Genomic DNA, 26,919 nt, shown 5'->3' on the forward strand with positions numbered 1-26,919 from the left:
TGGCTTTGCATCTTCACCACATTTCCCTAGCCCTGGCCAATCATGGCCAGCCAAGCTCTGGGCTTGACTTATTCAAACCAGAGGGAAAGCTTTATCTGTTCTTATTCAAAACAGCAAAAACAAGAGCAGACTTTTAAAGGCTTCTTTTCTCTTTTAACTCCAGCTCCACGCCCTGATCTAATTGATTTTTAAAAAGTACATAGCCCATCAATAATGCAGGAAGGAGGATATGAAAATTGCCATATTATAGATATAAATGCATTATGCTGATGACAGGAGGCAGGGGCTGGAGCTGCCGCCAAGGGTCTGGGATGTGCAGGCTTGGCAAGCGCCTCCCTAAGAAGCTTCTGGGCATGTCTCAGAGGGGAAGTATACTCCTAGAAGGGCCAGGAGTGTTATTACATCATCCTGTTTTGCTCCTTGGGCTCATACTTTGGTCATCAATATTTGTGTGCCAGGAACCATGCAGGGCTCCGAGTTTCAGGGATCACAGTTTGGGAGTATCAGGAAGGGGCACAGAGACGACTCCAAGTCCCCTGGGGGTGCTGGTTCATCCCCAGAAGTCAATAGGACACCAAGCATATGCTTATTAAGCACCTGGATGGCAATGGAATTGGCTCCATTGGGGGTCGGGGAGGAGCTGTAACCCGATGTCTGTAACCTTGAGCAGAAGCCCAGTGCTGAGTCTGTAGTAGGTCGCACGGCCATGGTACTCCAGCTTCGTTATGACAGAACAGGTTTTGAGGGAAGAAGGGTGTGCCCAGTAAGTGCCCAAATGAACAGCAGGGTCAGGAGGCAGCGCCCATCCTGGATGGGTTTTTTAAACCCGCTTTTATTAATTAATTGTAAGTAATACAAATATTCCAAAAATATAAACAGACACTTAATGGCGTCCTACATTTCAAGTTTTTGAATACAACAAATTTATCAAACCATGAATCTGTAAGCAAGGTAGTCAGAACCCCATAGCCCAGTTATAGTGGGAAGCAGATCCCTCACCCTCCAAATGGTATCCTGGAAAGTGGCACGACATGGAACACGTCAGACTTGGGAAAACTACAAGCAAAGAAGCTCATGGGGCCCCAAGAGGAGGGTCTGCTCCAGGGGCAGGCCCGACAGCATTAAAGGAATGGGGCAGCGAGCCAGACCTCTGCCTTCCCTCCCCTGCTTGAATGTAAGTCTTTACGACTAACCAAAAAAAAAAAAAAAGCAAACAAAAATCCCATTTTACTAAAAGTGACTGAGGGACAACAGTGGTAAAGTAACCAACTGATGACCTAAAGAGGAAGATAGGCTTACCTTCCTCACACTTGGCCTGGCTGAGGCTGGGCCGCAGAACCGCCTTACCGAGGGGCTGCCCTCCTGAATGAGGCCTCAGGAGCAGGGCAGAGGCGGAGCAGAACGGCATCCATTGCGCAGGGAAAGGATGCCTTTAGATTTCCCATGCTTTACAGCACAAGGAAGCTTCTGGGCCACTGTTAAGAGGTGAGTTTATACACTTACAAAATGGTCAAAATCTTTGGGAGGCAGGAACTAAACAGAAGGTCCCAGGGTAACTGAAGGCAAACTTACTCAATCTCTCCATAGTAAGGGACCTGTGGGCCTACAGAGTATCCCCTCTACAATGTGCAGAGTGGAAACTCTTACCCGACCCTTTCCAAACTGGTCCTGTGTCCAAAGCTCCCCCTATGAGAGGGACACGAACATCAGGCTTTTGATTGAGAAGCCTAATCAGAGAGACACACTGTGTCCCTGAAGAGGCACCTTAAAGAACTGAACCTGGCAGGTGGGCAGATTCCTGGCATGGCTTGAGATGGTGCTGACCAGGCATGGTGGCCTATTGCCTCCCAAAGACCAGCCTCTAACGGGAAGGGCTGGGTGGGGAAGCCCTAGGACAGACCCTGGGGTGAAGTGGCTCCCTGCCAGTCTTACACTGCTCCCAAACTGAGGCTGGCCTGGTTCCTTGCAGGAGCAATGTCACCTGCCTCTGATGCATGGAACCTGGAAACCGGACAGATGAGGCTGGCTCTGGTCTGCATGGGTGGACCATTTAGGTTTGGCCTCGTTGTTTCTCTAGGGAAGTGGGAAGGGCCTTTCTGTTGAGGAACTGTAGGTGGGCAGGGCAGGGTTCTGCTGGGAGTTAGGCCTGTAGAGCAGGGTCTTCATGCAGAAGCAGCAGGGATACCCCACCAAGCTATCCTGGGGCTCTGGTCATGAGTCATTTGGAGCCTTGGACAGCCGATAGGAAAGGGGCTGGCACAGGCTCTTCCTTTACCTGGGGGAACATGGAGACCCAAATGAGGGCAGAGAGTCCCAAGAACTGGATCAGCTTAGAGCCTCTATTGCTTAGTTAGAAAAGCTTGGCTGGGCCCAGATGGCAGATTTGGCCCAAGGGCCAACCCTTAGGCTGGGCCTCGGGAGAGAGGCCTTACCCACAATATTAGATGGAGGCCTCGGCCAGGGCCTTAGAATGGCAAGCTCCCATTTTTCCTTCAGGAGACATCATTCCTGGCTAGCACCAGAGCCCGATTCCCTCAACTGCAGCAGGACCCCATGGACACCAGGGAACGATGCTGGGGGAAATGGTCACGTGGGCTTTGGGGACTCTGTTCCACTTTTGTGACACCAGAAACAGACAAGGCCTTACAACCTTGGACAAAGTGGGGAGGCGGCATCACAATGCTAGAGAAAGATGCTCGTCAGCCAGCTACCACCCAGAACACCAAGCAGATGCTCCCCAACCTGGCTTTCTTGAAAACAGTTCGTTCCTCAGGCTGGGCCTAGCGAGAAGAAATGGAAAAGGAGAATGGAGATGAATCCTGAGTGGGAGGGGTCCTCTCACCTGAAGTGATGTACAAATGCTTTGTGACACCTGCCTCCAGGGAAGAGAGATGGATAGAGGAACTCCCTCTGGTCCCAGGAGAGAGCAGCAGGGAGTGCAGGAGGGAGGGAAGAGAGGAGAGAACCCCACCCAGCCCCGGGGAGGCCATGATTAAGGCAGTGATGCTGAGCTGGGGCCCCTTTTGGGGGGGGCCCCTTGTGCTCCCAATTACAGCAGCACTTCCCCTTTTGTTTTCTATCCTAGGGAAACTTTCATTTTGTAACTAGTTTTTAAAGCATTCACTATGAAGAAACTGAAAGCAAGAGACACACAAAGCACAGGTGTATGAAGGGCTTGTCCTACCTGTTACCAGAGGCACGAGTCATGTGTGTCAGGTGGGCAAAGTAATGATGTGAATACCCACTCCCCCTCCGCCCAGGAAAAGCAGGAGTGCCTGAGGCCCTGGAGAGAAAAAGCGACAGCCAGGAAGGACGCAGATGAATGAAGCAGAGTGCGTGGCAGGGCCAGGCCCTGGAGGAAGACACAACAGGAAAGAGCCCTGCCCAAGAAACAGGAGGGGCAGGTAGGGTACGCCCTTCCCGGACTTTGGAACAAAAGTCCTTGCACCAGCACCAACAGAGAATCCCTGAAGAGCAGACTATGGACAGTCCCAAGCTCAGCTGATCTACATACAAGTCAAGGGGACACACACATTCATGGCTTTTGGGATTTTCCTCTTCCCTGTACCCCTAGCGCCTCCCATGTTCACCTTAAGCCCAGGACTGCAGTTTTGTCAGAAACAAAACAGGCCCAACACACCATGTTTAGAAAGAGAATTTTAAAACAGAGTCAAAAGAATGGAAATCAGTTATCTGCTTTCTTCCATGGCAGGGAAAAGACCTCCTTCGCCATGAGTTCAAGACTATGGCTAGGTGGTGAGGAAGGCAGGCCTGGCGCCCGTGCCAGGCACTCGGCTGGAGGCAAGTGCAGCCCTTGGGCTGTAGGAGTTGATGGCCACTGGGGCTACCGGTTCTGGAAACAAGATTTCATCTTCCAGACACGTTATCTGCAGCAGCTGGCTGAAGAAAGGTTTCAGAAAGGAGTGTGTCTGGGGCAGCCGAAGGCAGCCTCTGACCCTTCCTTTCTCCTTGGCACAAGGCTTACAACACTGAGGCAAGGCCATGGATTTGGCAACAGAGCCGTGAAGAGTCTTCATCCCTGTAGAGCTCACCAGCTCTCAGGGTGACTGGAGAGGAGACGAACTTCGGGCGAGTCTTGCCCTTTCAGCTTCTTCCCCAACCTGAAATACTCATGTCCTGGGGCACAGCTCAGGGCCACACAGACACGGGCACAGACGGGGACACACACACACACACACACACACACACACACACACACACACTCTCTCTCTCTCTCTCTCTCACATCTCGGGAGCCCAACTCCGGGAGCAGGCAGCTCGGGGTATCACTGGTGTGACAACCGCCCACTCAGCCTCTAAGTTGTCCTAAAGCTCTTCCCCGTCACTTCTACTGCCCCATTTGGTGGGATGCTCGAGCTTCTGCTCCGTCTGTCGGGCTGATCATAAAGGCACAGTGTAGGAAAGTCCCCTACTGGGATGGCCGTTGCTTGGAAACAGGGAAGGCTAAGGGGCCCGCAGCTGCCCAAGGCTGGTGTAGACATCCTCTGCTCCGCTCAGCTCCTCAAAGATTGGGATCAGGTTCAGCAACTCGGTGTCTGCCATGTCATCAAACCAAGACTGCACAGGCACCTGGGGCAGGGGGGAAAGACAGCATAATCTCCTGACTGCAGAGTTCGTCCTCCCCTGGCTCCAGAGCCCCTGCCGTTTGGTGGGGTCCACTGGGGGCGGTGCACCCCCCAGTAAAGCCCACAGTTCCCCCGCCCACTCCCTTTCCCACTGGGGCAGGAACTCCCCCAATCCCTGCAGTGTGGGCGTGTCTGGACCACTCACTGCATTCTCTGGATGGAAGATGTAAGAAGCAGGCGAGTTGTCCAGGATGAGGGTTTTCCTCAGGTCCCTTCCCAGGCGGCTGAGGTCCTTGACATAGCAGCCCTGGTGGAACACACAGGACTCACGGAACAGGCGGGCCCGGAACACCCCACACCTGTCCAGTAGATCTGTCACAGGGTCGGCATACTGGAAGAAGAGAAGACGCCTTTGTTTGTTGCAATCCTGGTGACCAGCAAGGAGCACGCCTGCTGCAGCCACACCTCCTCTCGGTTCTTTTCTCCCCTCCTGCCCCCAGGTACCTTGGCCAGGCTGGCAGTGAAGAGAACACATTCAAACAGTTCCCCCATCCGTCTCAGGAACTCATCCACATAAGGCCTCTTGAGCACATACACCTGAGGAAAAGCAGAGGCTTAATGAGGCATCCCCGTGAGGGTGAAGCCTCTTACACAAAAAGCAGCAAGTAGTTTGGGACCTGACTCTGTCCAATTCCCATACCTCAGCCTCCAGAACAGCCTGGCTACAAGCCTTCTGCCCCAGAGACCAGCACACTAGCGTCACCTCCTCACCAGGCTCCTGCTGGCTCGGTGGTCCCAACCTTGACCCAGCTCAGGAAGAAACACATACACCTACGTCCCGGGAGCCAACTCTGTTTCCGGCGGCGAACCATCAGCTGCCTCCAGAAACAAGTAATCAAGAATAGGCCTCACAGATGGAAACAGCCTATCCTGGATTACTTGAATCCAGCCACAGCCTCTGTGGGAGCTTCCTGTCCTTGGCTCTCGCAGGAAAGTCTGTCCAAGTCACCATCAGGCAAGGTCGCAGACACTTCCTAAAACCTCACGTCCTCACACAGCTTCTCTGAAATGCACCAGGGAGAAACGACTTTTCCCCTCAATGACCGCAGACCGGACACTCTGCTGCCTCCACCCATTTTGTGGTTGATCCTGCCAGACACCCCTAACACTTAGGTCCACCTTTCATGATCCTGCACATTTTGGCTTAAAAAGATCACTGGCTACATGTCCCTCATCCGTCTGCATTCTATTGCTTCCCTGACTCCAGCTCTTTCCCTCTCACTCAGCCTACACAGGTCTACTGGAACCATTCCTTCCAAGCTCCTTTTATCCATGTCACTCCCTGCTCAAAGAGCATGTGCCTGCCATGGTTCTCCCTCCTCGAGGTGGCCTAAACTGGCCACCAACTTCCTCTTAGCTTTGCAGCAGGAACCCTCTGTTCCAGGTAGTACAACTTGGCTCCCTATCGTTTGTCATTTCTTCAACCCTCAGGGCCCTCCCTCGTCCTGGCTCTTCATCAAGATCCTGGCATCCCGTCAGCACTCTCTGGTGAAAACCTGCCTTCTGCAGGCAGTGCTCCCCTCTTTTTAATCTCATCCCTTTGTCATTATTCATGGCCTGCCTTCTAAACTAGGAGTTCACAGTACATATTTGCCTGTTTGAAAACATGCCTTTGTCTTTCCCTGTGAATCCTGTTTATATCTATACCCTCAACTAGACTATAAAGGGCTGCGGGGCAGACACTGGGCAGTCCAATGGCTGAGCCTGGCTCCGATCAGGTCTGGTGCTGGGCCTGGCAGAGCACCACAGATTGAGGGGCGGGGTGTGTGTGTGCTGGTGAAGAAAAGCCTCTGATGGATGCAGGGCAGTGATGACAACCCATGGAAGCCTTAAACCCCATTTTCCTACAAGCAACTCTACTATTTAAACAGGACATGCAAGCAGGCATCAGGACTACCGGGTCCCTGATGGTTCCTGACTCCTAGGCCTGACGGCAGGCCTCCTGGTCAAACGTTTTCAGTAAATGGTTTTCCACTATTAACACCACGTGATACCTTAAGTCCAGACTGGGCAGGTTATGCAGGGCCTGACCTTATTTAGATTCAAGTGCTCTTTACTTCGACAGATATGTACTGAGCACCTTACTGGAGCAGAATCCAGTGTCGGGACCCAAGGGGAGGAGAGATGGACTAAGCTCCACAGAGGAGATGCCTGAGCTGGGGAGGAAGAAATTCCATAACTAGATGGAGTCGGCAGACTTGGAGAGGAGAGAAAACAGCTGGTACTGGCTTCCTTGCCTGGAACAGGCAGAGAACCAACTAGTCAGGGTTAGAGAAAATGTAATAAACTATGTTAATAGTGCCGGTCACACTGAGAGAGGGGGGTGGTGAACCATAAACGATAGCTATTACTGTTATTCGATAATAATAATTTCAAAAAGCTTGGATGCAAAGAGAAAAAAGGTGACAGCCAGTGGGGGATGAGGGACTGAATTTTTTTTAAGATAAGAAAGGCTCGAAGTCTGAAATGTCTCTATAATAAGGGAGAGGCTGAAGTTACAGGAAAGGGACCAACTGATGGAACAGGAGCCCTAAGAAGAGCAGAGGACCCGGAGCCTCGGCTGGGTGTGGCCTGGCAGGCAGCTCACCTGGTGAGTGGTCCCCTCAATCTCTACAGGCACTATGAAGTCGGCGTTGTTGATTGGCTGGAAAGAAGAAAAGTTAACGAAGTCAGAGAGGCGGGAAGAGGACAAGAAGCCACTGCCACACCCAGTCCCTGCCACAGCCACTGCATTGTCAGCTGGGAGGGGTGGGAAGAACAGATCTTCGAGACTCTGGGAAGTTCCTCCTAGCAGCCCACTAAGTGGTTCTTACCTGAGCACAGGGTGCAGTACCCCCTTCGGTTTGCCCTAGTTACCACCACTCCAAATTCGACATGAGTTGAGAGTTTTAGGGCCTTCTAGAATTAACAAACATCTTGATAAGATGGAAAGGCGCAAGATCCAAGGCTGACTGAACCTCCCTTTTGACCTGTCCAGTACACAGCCCTGGCGGCAATCTGTGCTATATGACGGGGTGGGGGAGCGCAGCTGCAGACTGTTGGTAGTAACTGGGGGGAGCAGGGGTTCCCACTCAACATTCGTCGGTGTGGTCTCAAGATGCCTGCGACACCCGTGTGGCCAAAATGCTGGAGGCCCGGCTGGCCTCCTTCTGATCCCTCTTCTATCACCAACTTTAGGCCACCTCCGCCAGGTTCACAAGACAGCCCGAGACAGGTGTGGGAAGTGCTCCAGATGTCGAGTTACCTTAAAAGAGCTATGCACCAGGGTTTCATCCAGGTCAATGACCACGCAGATCCTTCCTTGATCTTCTTCTGTCACCTCTGGGAGCAAGCAAGTCCCTGGGATCTAGAACCAGAGCCAAGCTGCTAAGATCTGCCACCAAGAAAGCCCGATTGTCCCCTCAGCAGAACTCTGGGAAGAGCTGGGCTCACCAAGGAGACAGAATACCCCCCAACATCAACCCAGGAGAGGCGCTACCTGAAGACCAAGAGGTGACAAAGAAGAGACAGAGTCGGCTCCTTAGCCCCACCTCCCACTGGGACTGTGAAGTGCTCTGGACCCTGGGGACGGAGGCCAGGGCCAGTGTGCAACGGACACCAGCTGTCCCCCCACATCTATGTCCTGCACATGGTGGGCCCTCCGCAAATTATCAGGGGAAAATGGCTTCTCAGGATGGGGAGGCAGCCAGCCAGGCACCGAGGAATGAGGGCATCCCCCACGGGTGGACAGGGAACGGGGGCGTGGGCTCCTGAGCGCGCAGCCAGTCAGATTCCCGTACCTGGTAGAACTGGTAGTGCAGACGCTGGAGCAGATCCGACTGCGGGAGAGAAGTGGCGGTCAGTGCCACGCCACCGGCGCCTTGCCCGACCCATCCAAGCCCACTGTCTGCCTTGGGTATGGGGGGTAACTTTGTCCCTAAGATCCCAGCCCCCCGGAAGGTCCTGATATGACAAAAGTGACTTTTCTTAAGAGCTGGGCGGGGAAGGCCAGAACTTCCTTTTCCACATTAGGCCTGTTGAAGGGTGGAGCAGACAGTGTCCCTGTTCTTGGCTGCCACTGCCCCTCAGTTAAACTGAGGAACAGGGAACTCAGGCAGGTGACGCAGGGACACGGAGTCAGAGACAGAATCAGAGGTCCTCATTGTGGTGACTTAGCCTCTTGCTGGAACTAGGTCCTGGAACTAAGACTTTGCTTTGAGGACGTGTATTTTCTATGCCCTCCATGGATGGATGGGGGGCCCTGAGCCCCTACAAGCAGAAGTAAGCCAACATGAACCCACACTATGGGTCCTGAAACGGGTGGGGAGGTGGAGTGCAGAGAGCTCAGAATGGCTTCCCTGCCATTTGCTAATAATAAAAATGTTGTTAGGGTTATAAAAAGTAGCACGCTTAATGGAAACCCTGAAGAAAAATTAAAATCCTAGCACTTAGAAAAAACAGTTTGGCATTTTAGTGTAGTTCTTTCAAGTTTGTTTCAGCAGGCTTGTTTTCCCCTCCGTAATATGTAATTTCACATTCTGCTTTTGAACTTAATGTTGCAACTCAATACTTTTTTTCATTTTATCGTGAACTCTTGGTAAAAACCAACTGCTTACTAATACTGTCATTCTGTACTTTATTTAACCATTTCCCCGTTGGATAATGAAGTGATTTTTTTTTCACTGATGTCCATGTAGTTAGCCTGGTTTGGGAAGAGGGGAAGGACAGCTAGACCTTGGTGTTTTGGAAGGAAGTACCAATGACACTGGGAGTAGAAGGATTTTTGGTCAGCGCTGTCCCGACCCTGAAATGCCAGACACATCTACTGATCTCTGTGAGGATCAAAGACACTCACACAGCCTCAATGTCTCTCACAGGTACAGGTGACAGGCCTGGAAGGGGTTATCAAGAGTGTGGAAGAATTTCAATTCCTTGGTTGCCTGAAAATCAAGTAACTTGGAAGATAGCTTTGCATAATATAAAACAAACACAGGATTTACAGCCAGAATGATCTGAGTTGGATCCCTGACGCTACCATTTATTAACCATTAACTCTTTAGGGGCTACACAAAGCCTCTGGCTTCAGTTTTCACATCTGTAAGTGGGAATCCTGTAACTCTTTGCAGGGCTGCTGTATGGATCACATGAGACAATATGTGTAAAGCATCTTGCACAGTTTCTGGAACGTGGAAGGTTCTGGACTGCAGGGGCCTTCAGAAACCACAGGGGCACCCGGATGACCCCCACCACAAATGGGAAGCAATAGAATGAAGATGAACCAACTATGGGTCCATCAGAGGAAGGGCTTCCTTTGAGTGAGATCTTCGTGACCCCAGGCAAGGCTGCTTGCCCACTTGCCATGGGTGTAGGGACCCCACTAACAGCCCCCTCCCTGATGGCATCACACCACCCAGATCCAGGTACCTTAGCAATGGTGTTGGCTTCCTCCTTGTATGCGGAGAGCTCAGTAGAGGAGCTTGACTGGCCAACATGCTGGGCGCGAAAACAGCAGAAAAGGGCCTTGAAGATGTTACGTCCACGAGGCTTCTTAGGAGAGGACTTGGAGACCAGGCCTAGAGCAGAAGGAATGATGAGGCATTAACAGGGCATCTCTGTCCACAGGTGCTAACCCCCCAACCCTGGTGCCACATCCCCTCTAGTCTGTAAGCTCCGTCCGGATATGTAGCATGTGCTTGGCGAACGACCAGATACAGCCAACAGAGAAATGGACATGTTTATTACAACATCTTCTCTCCAGAGCAGAAACAGCAGGAATCGCCACTCTTTGGCTTGGGAAATGAGCTGCAGAGAATTTGCTCTTCATTTTATGGTGGGGGCACTCAAAGATGGAGCCAGGTATAGAACCCAGATGTCGTCCTGCTCTGGTAGCAGCACACTGAGGGTACCCTCAAAGTTAATTCAAAGACACAAATCCTTCCTAACACCCGTTCTCAGAAGACTACCCTTCTAAACAAGGGAGTAACCTAGATCCCTTCAAGTCAGTGGAGCTGCAGTTCTGTTCAGGGTCAGCTTCCCTAGTTGCTGGGTCAGTGGCAGCAGAACTGAGCCCAGACTCGACACAGCAGATTAGAGAACAAGAGCTACAGCTAGCCTCTGTTCACACACGTCCCACACTCCAGCGACTTCCCTTAATATTCCCTCCCCTATTCTTAAACCACAGGCAGATGAACCCCTCGGGACACGCACATCCAACATCAGGTTGTAGGCTGATGTCTTCGCTTCCGGACTGTAGCTGCTTAGTCCTGCCTTGACAATTTGGGCTTTGGAAATACAAAGTCATTTTAAATGGGAGGCTTGGCAAAGGCAGCCCCAGAAAAGCCAAGCTGATACAAAAAGCTATGGGCGTTACAGGACCAACCAGAAATGGACTTCAGAGTAACAGTATCTGTTTTCAAGTTCCTTTCGCTTTTTAAGTGCACTGTTGGCAATTGTTGAGCACGAGGAAGAAGACACGATGGGTTACTGTGGCCAGCAGGTGGCACCACACAACCACTGCCAGAATGGTCCTCAGCCACAGGTCTCACCTCCCCAGGCCTGGGCAGGACACGGGACTGCGGATTAAACCTAACCCATTCCACTTGACAGCACAGGGTAAACTACTGTGAAGGAAAATAAACACCGGAAATGCCTGTCTTAGTGGAGAAAAAAAACCCCAACCTGCAAAGAGAAGGTGGCACTGAGGACAACCTTCCCTGTGAGAAGGGAAAGGGGAGGCAATGTGGTGGGGCACACAGCTCCCCCAACCCCCGTCCTCAGAGCACGCAGTGCACCACTGAGGTGGCCCCTGCAAAAATGGCCATGGAAGAGTCATTTAACACCCAGTTACTGGGCTTGCCTATGTCCCTGGAGAGAGGGAAAACCAAACTCTATCCCCCAGGACCAAGGGTGAGAAAATGGCCAATGATGAGCGGTCAGTCAAGTGGCCGTCAGCCACCAGGACCTCTGTCTGACTCAGCTGACTCCACACAAAGGCGGAGCGTTTCCTGAAGGTGCAGGCCGGGCTTGCCAGTTGGTCCAGAGCTCTCTCCTCCTCCCCTCCCTGGTTTAGGCCGGGTCCCTCAAAACTGGTATGATCATTAGAAACCTTTTAGAAAATGATCAGGCCTCTTCAGCAATTCGCCAGCTAACAAGCTGGATATCACTCTTGAGCTCTTGGCCCCAGTAGAGAATCGAGATTTCCAGGGACTGGCGATTTTGTCATGAAGGAAGAATGTGTGCTAGGGACCTCCCCCCAAGGCCCATGTATCAAGGAGACAGACTTTAGAGCAGAGCCCAGCGCTTAAAGACAGCAGAATGAGAGGCTCCTTGGATTTTTCCTATTCTTAATAATCTATGCAGAAACCAGAGGGAAAGGACAGCTTCTCCACCTGCTTGTATGGCCCACGTTCAATTCTAAGCCCAGGGACTCAAGCAGACGCTGAACACAAAGCTCCAAGACCAAAGCTGAACCATTGCTTTTCCTTTGGTTTATGGTTTCTTCACGCAGAACCACAATCAGAGGCTTAACCCGGGCACCGAGCCTTTCTTAAAAGGCTACACAGCCCAAGCCTTTCCTGAAGAGAGGCAGTCATGAATGCACTCAGCATCTTAGTGACAGATGCTGTGAAGGCTGAGTAATCTGAGAGGCAGGGAGGTTGAAAGGGGCAGCTGGCTGGGGCCAGAGAAGCCGCGCTGGTGCCCACTGCGGGAGGCCCAACAGGCAGAAGCGCTTCAGCCTTAGACAGGGAACTTGGTGGGGTGGGGCTGGGGGCTCCTCGGCTTGGTTTGGACTCTGCAGGGGATGTGGGTCTCCTCAAAAACACAATGTGACTAGGCAGCTCCCAGGCCTCGGAGCCCACAAATGCCTTGACCTTGGGGGCAGGCGCTCAGAGTAAAGCACAGAGCTGCCGCTCTTGGGGAGGGTACCCTAATAGCAAGGTCAATATCCCAGGTGTCCCTCACTACTCCTTCCCCTATTGGGGCCCCACTTTCTTCAGTCCTTCTCCAGGCTGTCTGTCCTCCTTACCTTTACAAAGCTGCCACTGAGAATTTGTCGGGGCCTCTTCAGTCTCCCCCCAACATCCACCTGCAAGAGCCTCCGGCTCTCTGCGTAGTAGGTGCTCAGTAACTGACTGGCTGAGTGAGACTGCAGGGGCCCCTAGGGCCTTTCGCTTCTACAGAGCCAGGGCCTGGGGAAGCTTTCAGTGGTTTGCAGCAGCCCAGAGAGTCCGTGCAGAAAAGGGATGTGTGTGGGGGGGGATGGGGGGGCGGGGGTCTGACGGAGCTGAGCACCTGAGGCAACCTCGTTTAATCCTCACTACAAACCCATCTGTAGGCACTAATCCCCCATTTTCCAGGAAGGAAACTAGAGGTTAAGTAACCTGCTCAAAATTACACAGGTTGGAGGGCAGCAGAGCCAGAATTTGAACCCAGGTCTCCGTGAGCCCAGAGCCAGGGCTCTTAGCCACCACCCCGTCAGGCCCCTGACGGCTCAGAGGCACCTCGTGCATTTGCTCCTGCAACGACCGGGAGGTTGTGGGGCGCTCTCGAGGTTTCTTAGCAAGTCTGCTCTACTCCTCTCCGGGGAGGGCTGCTTCAGCCCCCCTTCTTCGCTGCCCTCTTGGGCAGACCATGGAAGCTGCGAGGAGTAAACCAGTACAAGATTCTGGGGTTCCACTCCAGGGCTCGCCTCACCCACACCCCAGCCCTGCACCTGCTCTGCCTGGCAGTTACCTCTGGGAGATCAAGAGGACAAAGGGGGAGGGGGAGGAGCTGGAGCCAGGAACTTTGGTCCAAGACCCGCTTTGTTCAGTGGGTTTCAGGGTGAGGGGAAGCACACCAGAATGGGATCTGAAACTTATGTCAAAGAGCCTTTCAAAGAGCTGCTTTCAGCCAGCATTCAGCATTGTGTCCCTGACAGCCAGGTGCAGGCCACCCCTCACCCCTCCGTGTGTGATGGGGAGGGGTACTGCCCCCCACCCAGGAAAGGAACAACGGGCACAAGAAGATTTATAGGCCTGTGGGGGATTCATTGCACACATTTTCCCCAAGAAGGGAGGGCCGGATTTCAGTGGGTGCCATGTAGCTCCCAAACCAGCAGCTCTCCCTCCTTCATTCTCCTGCTACCTGCTTTGTGGACACCCAGCCCTCCTCTTCTGCCTAGCTGCTGATGTGTGTCTGCTCTCCCTGCTCCCAACATCTGACTTGGGGCTAGATGTCAGAGAGGACCAGCACAGACCTCGTGGTGGGCAGCTATGGCTTAAGAAGAGTGTACAGGCAACTGAGAACAGGGGAGCCAGGCCACGCACTCCTGCAAGGCTTCCTACTGAGGCAGGTTGTGAAGAGAAGGGGGCATGAGACCTATCCCCTCCTCTGAGAGTCACCTGGGCTGGGTCCAGGCTCTGCCAGTTACTGACTCAGCCACACAGCCTCTTTGAGCCTTAGTTTCCTCATCCATTAATTGTAACAGAAAGATTCACTTTGGACTGAAAGGATAAACAAAACTTACTGTCTACACAGTAACGTACTGTGCAAACTAAAGCTAAATGTTCTACTCATTTTCACTAATTATCTAAGGGGAGATGACCACTACATGGAAACATTATTCCAGGATGACAGCAACAGGAGAGCTGGAGCCCTCCCACCCCTGGCATGTGGTTGAAACTCAAAAAAGAAGATGAAAGGTGCCAGAGGAACTCTGACCATGAGCAGATTTCAAAAAGTCAAAACAAGCCCCATACCTTCTCCCAAATCCACTACAGAAGTTGTTTTCCAGCTTGCAAGCAGCACCAGGTGGGGACATTATTTACCTCTGTCTCTTAAGAAGCTTGTGCATGTGCATGCATGTATACACACACACACACACACACACACACACACACACACACAGATGAAAACTGGCTTTGCCAGGACACTATTTTTAACCTTCTTCTGAAGGTCAGGTTCAGATATCAACGTTGCCAACAACACAGCTTCGTGTCCCAGCAAAGGAACTCCTCACACATCCGCCTGGGATTCAGCAGAAGGCAAGCTCTCAGGCTGTTGTGGATTTTAACAAGCCCATTCATGTAGAAGGATGCCTTCTTGGTTCATCCCTCAGAAGTACTTTTCTCTCCACCATCTCCCATCCCCTCACAGTATAGGATTTTAGTCTTGGCTATCACTATAAAATGGCCTCTCTGAGGGGGCCTCCCTCCCCTTAGCTATTGGAGAAAGGAGAGTATTTGGAGAATTTCCGGCCCTTCTTGGCCAGCTGCCTGGGCCTTGCAGCCAAGACACATCTGATTGGGGCTCCCCATGGAGAGGAGTCCTCCCAGGTCCTCAGCAAGGGGCATCTGTGCCTTGGCTAAGGACAGGCCCTAACGTGCCAGGTGGATGGAAGGGCTCTTGGACCAGCAGGTGAGTCGGCAGGGAAACAAGAGGGTGAGAGATGCCTAGACATCCCCCACACAGAAAAGCCTGGAAATAATGGGGAGGGGGCACTAGCTTCCACAATGCCCAAATGCTGACACTGTTCTTTTCAGATAACAAGGCAGAGAGGGCCTCACCCAGCTCAGCACCAACCAGTTCCCAAAGTTCCAAAGAGCAGCTGTGAATCTGACGCATGGACCTTTTTTTTTTCCACCAAAAAGGATTTATTTGGGAAAAAGGATTGCATTCCATTACATGCAGCCATGGTGAGCCACGTGCACAAAGAGAGCAAGAAGACCGGCAAGGACTTTTTTAAAAGTTCTAACCATGCTGTTTGGCTCACACTAGCATGTTCTACATTGGTGCCTTCCCTGTGGCCAGCATCTGGGCCATCCTACCTACAGAGAAGTCTCCCTGTCTACATGTAAGTCTCCGTCAGTTCCCCTTCCCCGGGCAGGAGGGCTCCCTGCATCTCTCTCCTTTCTAAGAAAGGAGAACTTTCAGTCCTGGGTCCTTCATGCCACCTGTGGGGGGAGGTCACAGGAGTCACTGGCTGCCTTGCTTCCTGCCCTTTCCCTGACCACGTTAGCAATCCAATCACTAACTTCAACATAGGGCTTCAACTTTAGGGAACTTCCCTCAAGAAGGACTCAGTTTTGGGAGCGGGAGATTCCTGAGAACTTATAAAACATGATCAACATACCCTATCAATTTCAGAATCAGCCTTTAAAAGAGTTATTGCCAAAACACACTCCTGGACAGCTCTAACATACTTTAAAAATATGCTGAAGTGGAGGTGAGGTTCCCAGCAGAAGCAACAGGTCCTGGACCGCAGACGGAGGAGCCATTTCCTCACAGCCATTTCCTCACAACTGTCAACAGCAGGCTCAGCCCCCAGCCCCATGCCAGACGGCTCTTGGTGGGTGTCAGGAAGTGATCTGATGGCCCACAGCGCCAGCAGGGACAGACCTGAGAGCCCATCCAGGAACACGCGAAGGGCTGGATCCTGCCCCCGCCCCAGCAGGAGGCCTGCCCCCCCCCAAAGCACCAGCCAGGGCAGTGATATCATCATGGGGGTCTGGAAACCACAGTTGCCCACGTTGAGCCTCCCTCTCCCCTTAAGGAGGTACTGAGCAGGCTCCTGTGGGAAGCTGGAAGGCTAAGAGAAACCTGCCAAGCAGGACACAAACACCCTCTTGGTGGCTGTTTCAGGCCCTGCCTTGGCTCTCTGCCCCTGATTTCTGGAAAGCTTGGATTGGTGGAAGACTAAAAAATCCAGTGCCTCTTTGTTTTCCCTCCAGCTATGGAAGCCTACTTTGGGTGATACATGCATGAGAGTGAGATGGAGAAAGAAGAGCAAAGGCACAGGGCAAAGCAAGGGACCCTAAACCATCTCTCCTCTGACCAGTGGACAATACAGTGATTTACACAAGTTACCCCAGACTTGGCTTTAAATCTTGCCTCTGTCACGTATAATGTGTGTGGCCTTGGGCCTCAGTTTCTTTATCTTTAAAATGGGAAGACTAACATTACCTATTTCACAGAGCTACGAAAATTACAAGGAACTTAAGGTGTGTCCTGGCCCTAGTAAAATGCTCTGTGTCAGCTGCTAATCAGTAAGTACAAAGCACTTTCATACTCTTATCTCAGTCTCAATCTCAAAATGTGCACATAGAAAGAGACCATAGAGATTTGTTTTCATTCCAGAGGTCACACAGAGGCAGTGGCAGGGCCAACCCCAACCCCAGGAAATGGCCTTTCAGGGACCCCACAAAAACCAATCACAGTCTCTCTCTCTCACACATACACACACACAAATTCACTGAGATTGGCCAACCAGTTCCTTCCTTCCTTCCTCTGCAGGAGGACTGGAGGGGGTCAGTCAGGGAAGCACTGCCAGGAGCGAGTCTGCCCCACAGGGACACTTAGCTGCTCCTCCCACACCCAAGCTTCGCTTGAGCCAAGCGGCATAGATGTATCTACCTGGAGCGCTGAGCTGGAAGTCAGGACAGCTGACTCTCGCCCCACTTCAGTCTCCAACAGCTTCATGCTCTTGCCTAAGGCACAACTTCTCTGACGTTCAGAGGTCAACTGGGAAAGGTTTACAACCTTACAAGGTGGCTTCAGCTCACCTGAAGCTTGAACTCAAAGGCACTCACTCTAAGTGGAATGCACAATGCCAGTGGGAGGCAGTGTGGGTCATAGCGAAGGCTTGATTCCAGAGCACGGGGCGTAGCTGCACTAACCACCACGTTCACTGGACGAGGTGATTCAGCTCTCTCAGCGGGGGTTTTTCTTATCTGTCCAGTGGGGATAATTCCTATCTCACAAGGGCATTGTGAGCATAAAGTGAGATAGTAGATATAAAATGCGAGGAACAGTGCCTGGCCCATAGTACGGGTAAGTATTCAGTACTGTCGGTGATCATTACTGGGTGAGCGAGGATCAATCCTCCGTCCATTCATACCCAGAACATTTTAGGACTCCCCTTTAGGAGCCACAGGATCTTTAACAAACAGCAAAACTGGATCCCTCCAGGGGACTCTTCCTGCTCGGGCTAAATAGGCAGTTGGGGCCACTGCTGTGATTAGCTGGCTCATCTCCAGGGACACCTGTCAGAATCACAGGGAGCACTTGGAACATGAGCACGTTCAGCCCACCTGCTCATGCTCTGACTCAGTAGGACCCAGGTGGGGTCCCTATTTTTAGTGTCACAGGAGATTCTGATGTTGTGTCCTTGGCTGAGAGGCAATGTCTAAAGGTAGCCAGTAGTCCCTGACTGGAGGGCTTCAGCCAGTCCCCTCGGCCCCCTTCCACTACCATATCTCACTGGTTCAGTTATCTCTGCAGGTCTAGGAGGTCTTGTGTCCCAGGGCCTGGTGTTCCTTTCGAGGGGGCACTTGCTCTATTCCATCATCTAGTTAAAAGACCCAAATCTGCTGTCGCTTCCGGCAGGCCCGGTCCAGTGAAGGAGGGGCCCTAGCTCCATTCTGGTGTGGAAACGGAAGAGCTGGGATCTCTGATCCGCTTCCTGTGTTATGCAACTTGAACTTTCCCATGAATCTGTTTGGCTCTCCCTGGGGTTGGGGCCACATTTGTTCCCTGAGAACAGTGCAGGTGGGAAAGAGCAAATTCTACAGGACGCAAAAGCTACTCATATGTCAAGAGATTAAAAAGTCTGATTGGGAGCGGGGAACTAGGAGCACCTGGGAAGGGAAAAGAAATGTCAGGAGGTCCACTCAGGGATCAGGTTCAAGGCTGATGAATAAAACAGGACATTCGTACCTCCTGCCCAGAGGGAGGCTGCGTGCTCGCTGGAGTTCCCATATTGTGGGCACAGACCTGGGGCAGAACTGAAGGGCCTGGCGCTATGCTGGACAAAGAAACTCTGTGCTAGTTGGCCTCTGGTCCAGAGAGGATTCCAGTTCTAAGTCAACTTCACCACTTGAATTTCCACTAGTTCCTTCATAAGATTTGCATGTTAATGAGCTCATCTGCATCCCAGTTGGGAACTAGTCTTCCATTTCAGAAGAGGGAGGGAATCATGTCTGGGCCACACCCAATCCCATGTCCTCAAGACAAGTGAGTTAATTTTGTGCTTCGGGAGCTGGTCGGCCTGAGACAGGATGAAAAGCAGCTTAGATGCTGCTTTTGTGCTTTCTCAATGTTGTACCCCAAAACCACAGCAGCAAAGGCATAGCTTTAAGAACATCTATGTCTCTTCAAAACCCCCGTTTCTTTTTCTCTCCTTGATACTACAATTCCTTAAAAGAGATATGAACCTCACTGGGTTCATTAACTCTCAAAGCAAATGCAGACGGTAAGAAAAAGGCAGCACACAGTTGTGTCAAGTTTTCATTAGATTCATTTCTGAGAGGCCAACCAAATGCTTAGGTTTAGACTTCAGAGACTCTTCATTGGAGGTGGATGGCTCCCTGGCCTCATCCCTCCTCCCCCAGAGGCCTAGGCGCCAGGCAGAATCGCAAAAGCCCCAAGGCACATGCTACTCGTATTAGTGCAGACAAAAATCCTACCCCAAGTCACACTGGCACAAAGAAGGGGTCTGTATAGCTTGCTGTTTGCAAGCCTCGAGGCTGATCCTTCCAGAAGGCCCAAGCCCCCACATCAGTGGCCCCTCTGACCCCTGGCCACCTGTCTTGAACAATAAAACCCACATGACTGTGTGTTGTTTGCACTGTGTCCTGGGGAATGGAGGAGGCACCAAGAAGTAGTGGTTTAGTTGTGTAAAAAAGAAGGGATATTAACATTATGAATCACCTACTAAATACCAGGCATTATAGAAGTGTAGATATCAACATTCCTATTTACAGGCAAGTCACTCAGGGTACTCAAGTGGTCTGTCAAGTCTCATCGTGACTAGGGAAGGCAAGGATTTACACCCAGGCCTGAAGCAAACCAATTTTGCTCCTGGAAGAATTCTTTGAAGTAACAATGAACACTACCATCGCTGCCCCTGCCTCCCCCATCCCAAGATGGGAATAAAGACAATACTCCAAATTACCCAAAAGCGAGCAGGGAGAAAACTGAGGAGGGAGAAAAAGGGATATATATTTGTATAAAATCTGTGCATAATTACACATTGTCTTTCTTTCCCACGCTTAGTTACAAACATCTCTATACACTTCTATTAATGAATTCTCCACAGAAATGGTGGGAGCATCAATTCACCTTGGCTAGAAATGTGACTTCTGTAGTATTTACCATTTTTACAAAGTCTGTGATCATAAGGGATTTGGAAGGTCCCACAGCGAGGATGAAAGGGGACCTCTCTGTCACCCAGTTTCTTTAAGATCCCTATAGTCGAGAAGGGAGGAGACAGGAACACCACCCCCTCTGCCATCTAAGGAGGGGTTTTTCACAGCAGTTCCTAAGTCCTGCTCAGTTGAAAGTTCTGTAAGTCAAACTCAGCAGTAGAACTGCAAACTCCCCGCCACAGGATGTCAGGCATTTCAAACTGTTGCTGAGTTAGCAGCACTCAGTGAGCAAACACAAGCTCAAGTCACCACACAGGCCCCTACCCCATTCCAAGATGGGGGGAGGGGGGCTCCAAAGGAGACAGAGGAGGGAGCCTCAGCCAGCCACAAAGAGGCCAAGTCGGGCACTGGAGAGGAACCAGTGGGACAGGAGGAGACAGCTACAAACAGGCATCCTGGACCCACACAGAGCAAGCTCGGGAAGAAAGCCGCAACAAGATTCAGTTTAAGCTTTTCAAGTTAAGGGCCGAGCTACAACTACAGTGAAAGGTGTTTGATCTTTTTCATGAGAGAATAAGGCAGAATTTCTCCCTCTGGGGAGAAAGCAAGAGCTAGAGAAACCTTGCCACCATCCTAATTCTGAGGGATGGTCAGTTAAGAGAACCTATCCAGCTCCATAAGTGAGGTGACAACCCCAGGCGTCATCACCCTCTCCCTGAAAGTAAGGGGCACAGGGTCTCATGGAAAACAAAACCAGTCCAGATGCCCCCAAAGGGCCTGTGGATCACTGTGAGCTCTGGAAGAGGCAGCCTACACCCTCATTTCACACTGGGAGGTTGGGGTTGGAAGTCGGCCTGTTTCCTTGGCTTTCCCTACCTAACCTCCCAGCAATGGGGTGACATCTTTATATGGGGCTGCAATAAATGGCTATTCTCTGACCAAACTGATATTAACTTTTCTTTTTTACTTTGGATATTACACACAGCCCTGTCCTTGCTGCACCAGGAAGCCATTTCACCCATCTGTCTGGGAAGATGATCCAATTTTGGTCCTTTTATCATCAATGCTTTCAGCAACTTTCTTCTACTTCCCCTACTGTAATTACTTTTGAATCATCAACACACCCAGTCAGCCTTAAAGCTCCGAGAACAGAATGCTAAAAAAGAAAAAGAAAAAAAACAGAAACAAAAAGAAAACCTTCAATGGCAACTTAACTAAAAAACACTCAAGTTAGGAGCAATTTGTTTTTGTTTTTTGTAGAAATTTACTTATTTATAAACTGCCTCACACTCCTTCTTTATTTTCCAAAGGGAGGAAGGCCTAGAGATTGGGTGCTGTGGAGAGGGGGGAGGGCAAAGAACTCCTAAAGGAGCTAATTAAAACATTTGCTGGCCACCACAACTTTATTTTTTCTTTCTTTCTTAAGGATGCAGGATTTGTTTGTCAATGATAGGGGGCTCAGAGAGTTGGTTGCTGGGTGCCCAAGCAGCCTTGGAAGAAAGTATGCCTTTTCTGGAATGCAATCAAATTACATGGGGCGCGAGAGAGACCCATGACTGTCGGCTTAAGAATTCAGATTCTTAAAAAAGGAAGTGAAAAACGTTAACTCCAAGAAAAACCCAACCAGCATCAACTGAACACTGTCAAGAAGCCAGATGCTTTGCTTTCTGCTATCATCTATTCTTTTCCCTGCCATTTGCCCTGATGGATGAAACATCCAGCTCTTATTTGTAAGAGGCCACCTTCAGCCCTCCAACTTTCTTTTCCCTCATTCCAGGTGTGGTGCCATCACCCAGAAGGCACCCTCCAGAGCCCCTAGGGAGGACCTGACAGGGGAAACACAGGGTTCTTCTTTCCCCTTCTCATCAACACTGCCCCCTCTGGAATCCTTCGGACACCCAAGGACACCCAATCTGACACCCAAATTTCTTCAGCTCTGGCTAGCTCTTGGAATCCTGTCCTGGGGTGAGGTGGGGAAGAGAGTGCAAGTCAGAAGTGAAGTTAACAAGACCTAAAGCCTCCCTTCTTCGGCCCTCAGCACAACTAGGCAGCCAGCAAAGGAGTGGTGAAGTTGCAGCCTGGGTCACACAGCAGGCTTACTGATGCAGCCAGGGGCTTTGGGGGGCAGGGAGAAGAGGGGAATCTGAGTAGGCAAGGCTCTTCCCCCGCTCCTCAAGACAGACTTATTTAAAGAAGGGCCAGTGATGCTGGAGGAATACACTGCCCCCCACCCCAGGAACTGGGGAAAGCCTGACACCACCAGCCCAGCTTCTTCACCCCTAGGCAAGTTGAGGAGCTCCGTGGGACCGGGAACGCCAGGAATAAGTGATCTGATGACGAATGTTGCCAAATAGGGGGATGTGGGGCAACACCAGGGCCTGCAGTGGCCGCCCACCAGGCTCTAGGCCTCAAGCTGTTTAACTGCAACACTAGCCCTTTTCGCCCAGTTCTGAGGGGTCCAGGGAAGTGCAGGGACGCTCTGAATCTGGTCTCCCCAGCCTCAGGGCCAGGTGGCCCCAGTCCGGGAAGTTCTCCAGAAAAAACACCGACGCTAGTCCGTACTCCCCGCGTAAATTCTGTCCGCTATTTTAGACACATTCCTCCAGGCCCTAAGAGGAACGTGGAGGAGGAGGAGTTTCGTGGCCTCCACAGTGACCAAACTCAAGAGAGATCCCACCCTCCGGCCCCAACCTTTTCCCCGCCCCAGGAAAGGCCTCAGCCTCATCCCGCTCCGGTCCCCAAGCCCACCCCAGAGAGGGCCCGCCACCCTCCTCGCGTCTCCACCTGACCCTCAGGAAGGCGGGGGCCGCGAGCCGCTGCCCACGGGGAACTCGCACTTTTTCGCTACGCGATTCAGAAACACGCCGGGTCTGATGCCATCCCGCGAATTATGTAACCAGGGACACCGCTCCCGGGCTAAACAAACGCGGCTCTGTGTGCAGCCGGGCCCCGGGGAAGCACACCGGGACAGGGAGGGGCTCCGGCCCGGCCTCGGGTCACACGGGTTTGCTCAGCAAAAGCGGCAGGAGGCGGCCGGACCAGAGCCCCGCGCCGCCGAGGGCCCCGGCCGAGCGCAGGGCGGCGGGCGGGCGAGGTCCGGGCGGCCAGGGCTCGGCCCCTCCCCCACCGCGGCCGCCCCCGCCTCCGGGCTGTGAACTTGGTCCCAAGTCCCGCCGGACGCCGTCACCGCCCGCCGCCCGGACGACCTCGGGCTTGGGGGGAGGGGGGCAGGAAGGGCCGGACTCCAATCCCGGCTCCATTCCAGCTCGGGACCCCTCCGTCCCTCTCCCCAACCCTCAACCCACGGTCCTGGGGCAGCCGCGGGCTGTGGTGCGGTAAAGTGATGACCCCACCCCCCAACTCTGGAGGGGACAGACGCCGGTGGACTCGTGCTTCCAGCTCTACCCCTTCGTCTCCGTGGCCGGGGGGAGGGAGTGCAGGACGGGGTGACAGCTGCGCGAATGATGCCCCTCCCCCTCCGGTGCCTAGAGCCTGGGCTCCGCGCAGCCCCCACGCGGGTCTGTGTGCAGACGCGGATGCGAGGGCTGATGGACTAGGGGGTACGATCGGAATCGCCAACTCTGGAGCCCCGGGAGATCAGGGGCCCAGACTCGGGTTCGGGGCTGCGTTAGCCCCCTCCCCGCCTGGGGGCGACGCAAAGTTTTGGAAGTTGCAGCCTTTACCTTGCTTGGCGAGCACCAGGGCGTCTTCCCTCCGCGCCTGGGTGATGATGGAGCCGTGTTCCATCTAACAATCCCGCGGGCCCGGGCTGGCTGGGCGGGAGGACGGGCAGGCGCGCAGGCTGGGCTGGGCTGGGGGGCCTGGGCGGGGGCCCGCTCCGGCTCCGGCTCCAGAGACTCGGACTCCCACAGCTGTTCACATCCCTGCTCTCGTTTCCTCCCTGGGCTGGGAAGGGAGGCGGCCTATACCGAGAGCGGGCGGCCGGGGCAGTAGCTTCCCCGGGTGCCCCCGGCCCCGATCCCCCGGCGGCAGCTCCGGGCTCCTCAGTTTGGGTCCAACATGGAGAATCCGGAGCGAAAACAAGAGGAGGAAATGGGACACGGGGCGGTTTCCAGGCTCCCCCCTCCCCTCCGTACTCCAGATAAACAACCCGCGGCTGCAGCGCCCACCCCCGCGCGCCTCTCGGCTCCGGACCCGGCCTCTCCACCGCTCGCCCGAGTCTCCCGTTGCGGAACACTGTCCTACGCCACGGGACCGTCCACCAGCGAGCGGCTGGGGCTTCGGAAGATCCCGAACTTTGCTATTTTGTTACGGAAAAAGCGAATCCCCGAGGGGGGTGGGGTGGCGGGCGGGCAGGCTGGCAGGGGAGACTTGAAACCGCTCCGACGCTCCGATTGGCCCGCTTGCAGAAAAGGGGCGTGGCCCCTCCTTACTATGCGGTGCGAGGACCCAACAACATTCCAGTCGCTACGGCCACGCCCCCGGGCCACTCCCCCTTCGTCTGGCAGCGGCCTCCCAGTCTCCTCGGCCACACCCCCTTCCCAACTACTTAAAAGGACACTCCAAAGCTCGCTTTTCCCTACTCTGTGCTAGGGTGTTCCCGTTTGTTTTCTGCTCGGGCAATCGGGGGAAGCCGCGAAGCCTAACCCAAGTCGGGCGTTGGTGAGAGAATTCGGGGCAGTTTTCTTACTTCCTGCTTGGCCCTCGAATCGTGGACCCACTATTTCACATAAAAGAGCACAACCATCGAATCCCGAAAGAGATGTGTGTGGAGGCGGATGCAGGATTCCAGGGTGTCAGAGCTGGAACTGACCTCGTGATGTCTGATCCCTACACTTCAAATGAGACAAGAGGTGCACACGGGCTTTGCTCAAAGCCTTCATTTATTCCTTTTTGAAGCTTATCCCTTCTCCTACTCCTCCCAACTCTGCCCTGCTCTCTTCACTCCTCCCGGCATAGTCCCAGCCTCAGTTTAGATGGATGGAGATCTCTAAGGGATGAGCTCTGTGGACTCTTTCTCGCTGGCCTTCCTCCTTGCTCTTAGGCCCCAGGCACCTTACGCTGGCACGAGTCCTGGATTCTCAGGAGCCTCCTGCCCAAGACTAGCTGAGGGATATTCATTTGTTTCCCAAGAAGTGAGAGCTCCACAAAGGCAAGTAGAAGCTCAATATCAGGTCTTTTGCAGTGAGCTACGTCTGTCCACAGGTGACATGGTCTACCTTGGAAGGAAAAAAGCTGTTCAACTCAAGGCTGGCAAGAGTGATGTAGAGTAAGATTGCACTGGGTGACTTTTGAGCTACTTCCTAATAGTCTATGATTCAGTGGAACTCACTCACCCTGCCAAGGAAGGGGCTTCCAGGAAGATCAAGTCTTATCTGGTCTCTGGGGTGGCTGATGGATGGCCCTCCTGCTGCAGTGCCCGTTGCCCAACATGCACCTGGTCTCACTGGGGGGTCAGAGGACAAGTAGGTCACATCTTAATTTGCCAGGTTGAGTTAACTATCAAACACCTGCTCCCCATAGTCCCTCCTTCATGAGGACAGGTGAGGTGTGTGTACATGCCTGTGTGCCTTACCAGTGCTCATGGTGCCTGTTCCTTCTGTTCCTTCTGTTCCCACACATACATACATAAAATCTTTTTACATAACACCATTTTAATGGAAATGCTGTTTTTCCAAAAAGAGAGTAGCTGTTACAAAAGATCTGAATGACGCTTATGTAACTTTAAACACTGAGTTTGGGTAGATCCTAATTCATTGACAGGAGGTGATAGGGAGGAGTTCTCACAGCTTTACCTCCTGTCATTATCAGAAGATCATTGAAACAATAGTATTCTTAAGATAAATCTTCAATAGTCAGGTTGCTAGGGGGCCTTTTGGGCTCTGCCCCCTCCCTCTTACAAGGTAGCTCAGTTGCAAAGGAAGGAGGAGTGCAGGCAGGACCTGAGGGCTGAGGATTCAGGGGGGACGTGCTACCCCCAGGTCTGTAGTATTAGGCAGGACACTTCACCTCTCTACAATTCCATTTCCTCATCCATAGAGGCAATCCCTCCTATTTATAGTTTACATTATCTGTTTCATTCGATTTCTTCTTTGGGGTTGACAGAGCAGATAAGCTCATTTTGTAGATGAGGAAACAGAATCTGGAAAGGTTAATGGACTCACCTAAAGGTCTCACAGCTTGTTCAGAAGAGGAGGCAGGACAAGAAGTAGTCCTTAGTCTTTGCTACTAGAACTCTTGACATGTTACCATAGTTCATTTCCTATCTATAGGTTGGAGGATTTACTAGAACCTAATTACTGTCTTTCCTTCCTACGAACTCTGACTGCATCACCTCCTCTGGGAAGCTCTCCCAGATATTCACTCTCATGTCAGGGCTTCATAACCTCCTAGCAGTACATACTCTCTCAGAGCACTTAGCATCGTGTCTTGCAATTGTTAGTTTGATTATTGGCTCCCCAACCAGAAGATGGATTGAGACTAAGGACTGTAGTATTCATTAGTCCCAGAAGATTGGGTCTCTTGTACCCAATGTAGTGCCTGGCACATAGGCAGCCTTTATGTGTTTGCTATATGTATTGACTCTGACTTAACCAGTGTTCTTTTGACGAGAGGTTCAGTGACCCACAGCAAGAAACATTTTATATTGTGAGATAACTGAAACAAGTTTCATGGCAACAATACTTATCCTTGCCTTGTGCATACACCCAGATATTTTCTATTGTATTTAATTTCATTTTTCAAGGTGCTGGCCATGACCGTTGAAATTGATTTCATGACCCACCTCCAGGTTGTGACCTATAGTTGGAACAATATTGCTTTCATCTGCTGTCTGCTGTGGACACCTAAGTGTAAGCCTCTAGATGTTCCTGAAAGATGCAGAGAAGATGGCGTTTGCGTACCTCTTGCTATGAGGTCAAAGAAAGGTTTATGTATAAGAAAACAGACAGTGACACTTCCAAGACCAGAGGCACAGGGTATGAGTAGAACCCAGGGTGGGAAGGCAGGATGGGTAGGGGTAGGGTGGCAGTGTTAAATGAGGGAAGATTCCCACTGAGGCCTGGTGAGGACCTTTGTGCCTCCAGAAACTATAAAGACAGTGGCATCTTTACTGAAGCCTTGAACCCCAAAACACAGACAGGCAGGGACTCAGTGCTATATGCTTCTCACTACTCTGTCCCCAGATTATAGGTCTCCTTGCCAGAAAGT

The 26,919-nt window shown here is 52.2% G+C and overlaps 1 protein-coding gene across 2 annotated transcripts; it reads right to left on the minus strand.

Moving 5' to 3' along the window:
* Positions 1-802: 802 nt before the first annotated feature.
* Positions 803-24,046, minus strand: CTDSP2 (CTD small phosphatase 2). 2 transcript variants are annotated; one of them, XM_081059713.1, is made up of 9 exons: positions 23,433-23,785; positions 10,049-10,197; positions 9,480-9,564; positions 8,425-8,463; positions 7,890-7,991; positions 7,233-7,289; positions 5,090-5,182; positions 4,791-4,976; positions 803-4,589 (listed from the first exon to the last, which is right to left on the minus strand). In XM_081059713.1, exons 7-9 carry the CDS (start codon positions 5,135-5,137, stop codon positions 4,464-4,466), a joined length of 360 nt encoding a protein of 119 aa, XP_080915839.1. In that variant the 5' UTR covers positions 5,138-5,182; positions 7,233-7,289; positions 7,890-7,991; positions 8,425-8,463; positions 9,480-9,564; positions 10,049-10,197; positions 23,433-23,785; the 3' UTR covers positions 803-4,463. The 2 variants fall into 2 exon arrangements, with proteins under 2 accessions (XP_080915839.1, XP_080915838.1); XM_081059712.1 differs by lacking the exon at positions 9,480-9,564 and having other exon boundaries at positions 23,433-24,046.
* Between the last annotated feature and the right edge of the window lie 2,873 nt (positions 24,047-26,919).

Source organism: Rhinolophus hipposideros (assembly GCF_964194185.1).
Source record: "Rhinolophus hipposideros genome assembly, chromosome: 9".
In the NCBI taxonomy this organism is placed as follows: Eukaryota; Metazoa; Chordata; class Mammalia; order Chiroptera; family Rhinolophidae; genus Rhinolophus; species Rhinolophus hipposideros.

Bases quoted from the DNA above. Each gene is read 5' to 3' on its own strand.
- CTDSP2 (XM_081059712.1), bottom strand. From the start codon at position 23,496: ATGGAACACGGCTCCATCATCACCCAGGCGCGGAGGGAAGACGCCCTG. The intron at 8,464-10,048 runs GTACCTGGATCT...TCTCTCCCGCAG, and splicing joins AAGCCAACACCATTGCTAAG to TCGGATCTGCTCCAGCGTCT. The intron at 5,183-7,232 runs GTGAGCTGCCTG...GCTTTTCCTCAG, and splicing joins TTGAGGGGACCACTCACCAG to GTGTATGTGCTCAAGAGGCC.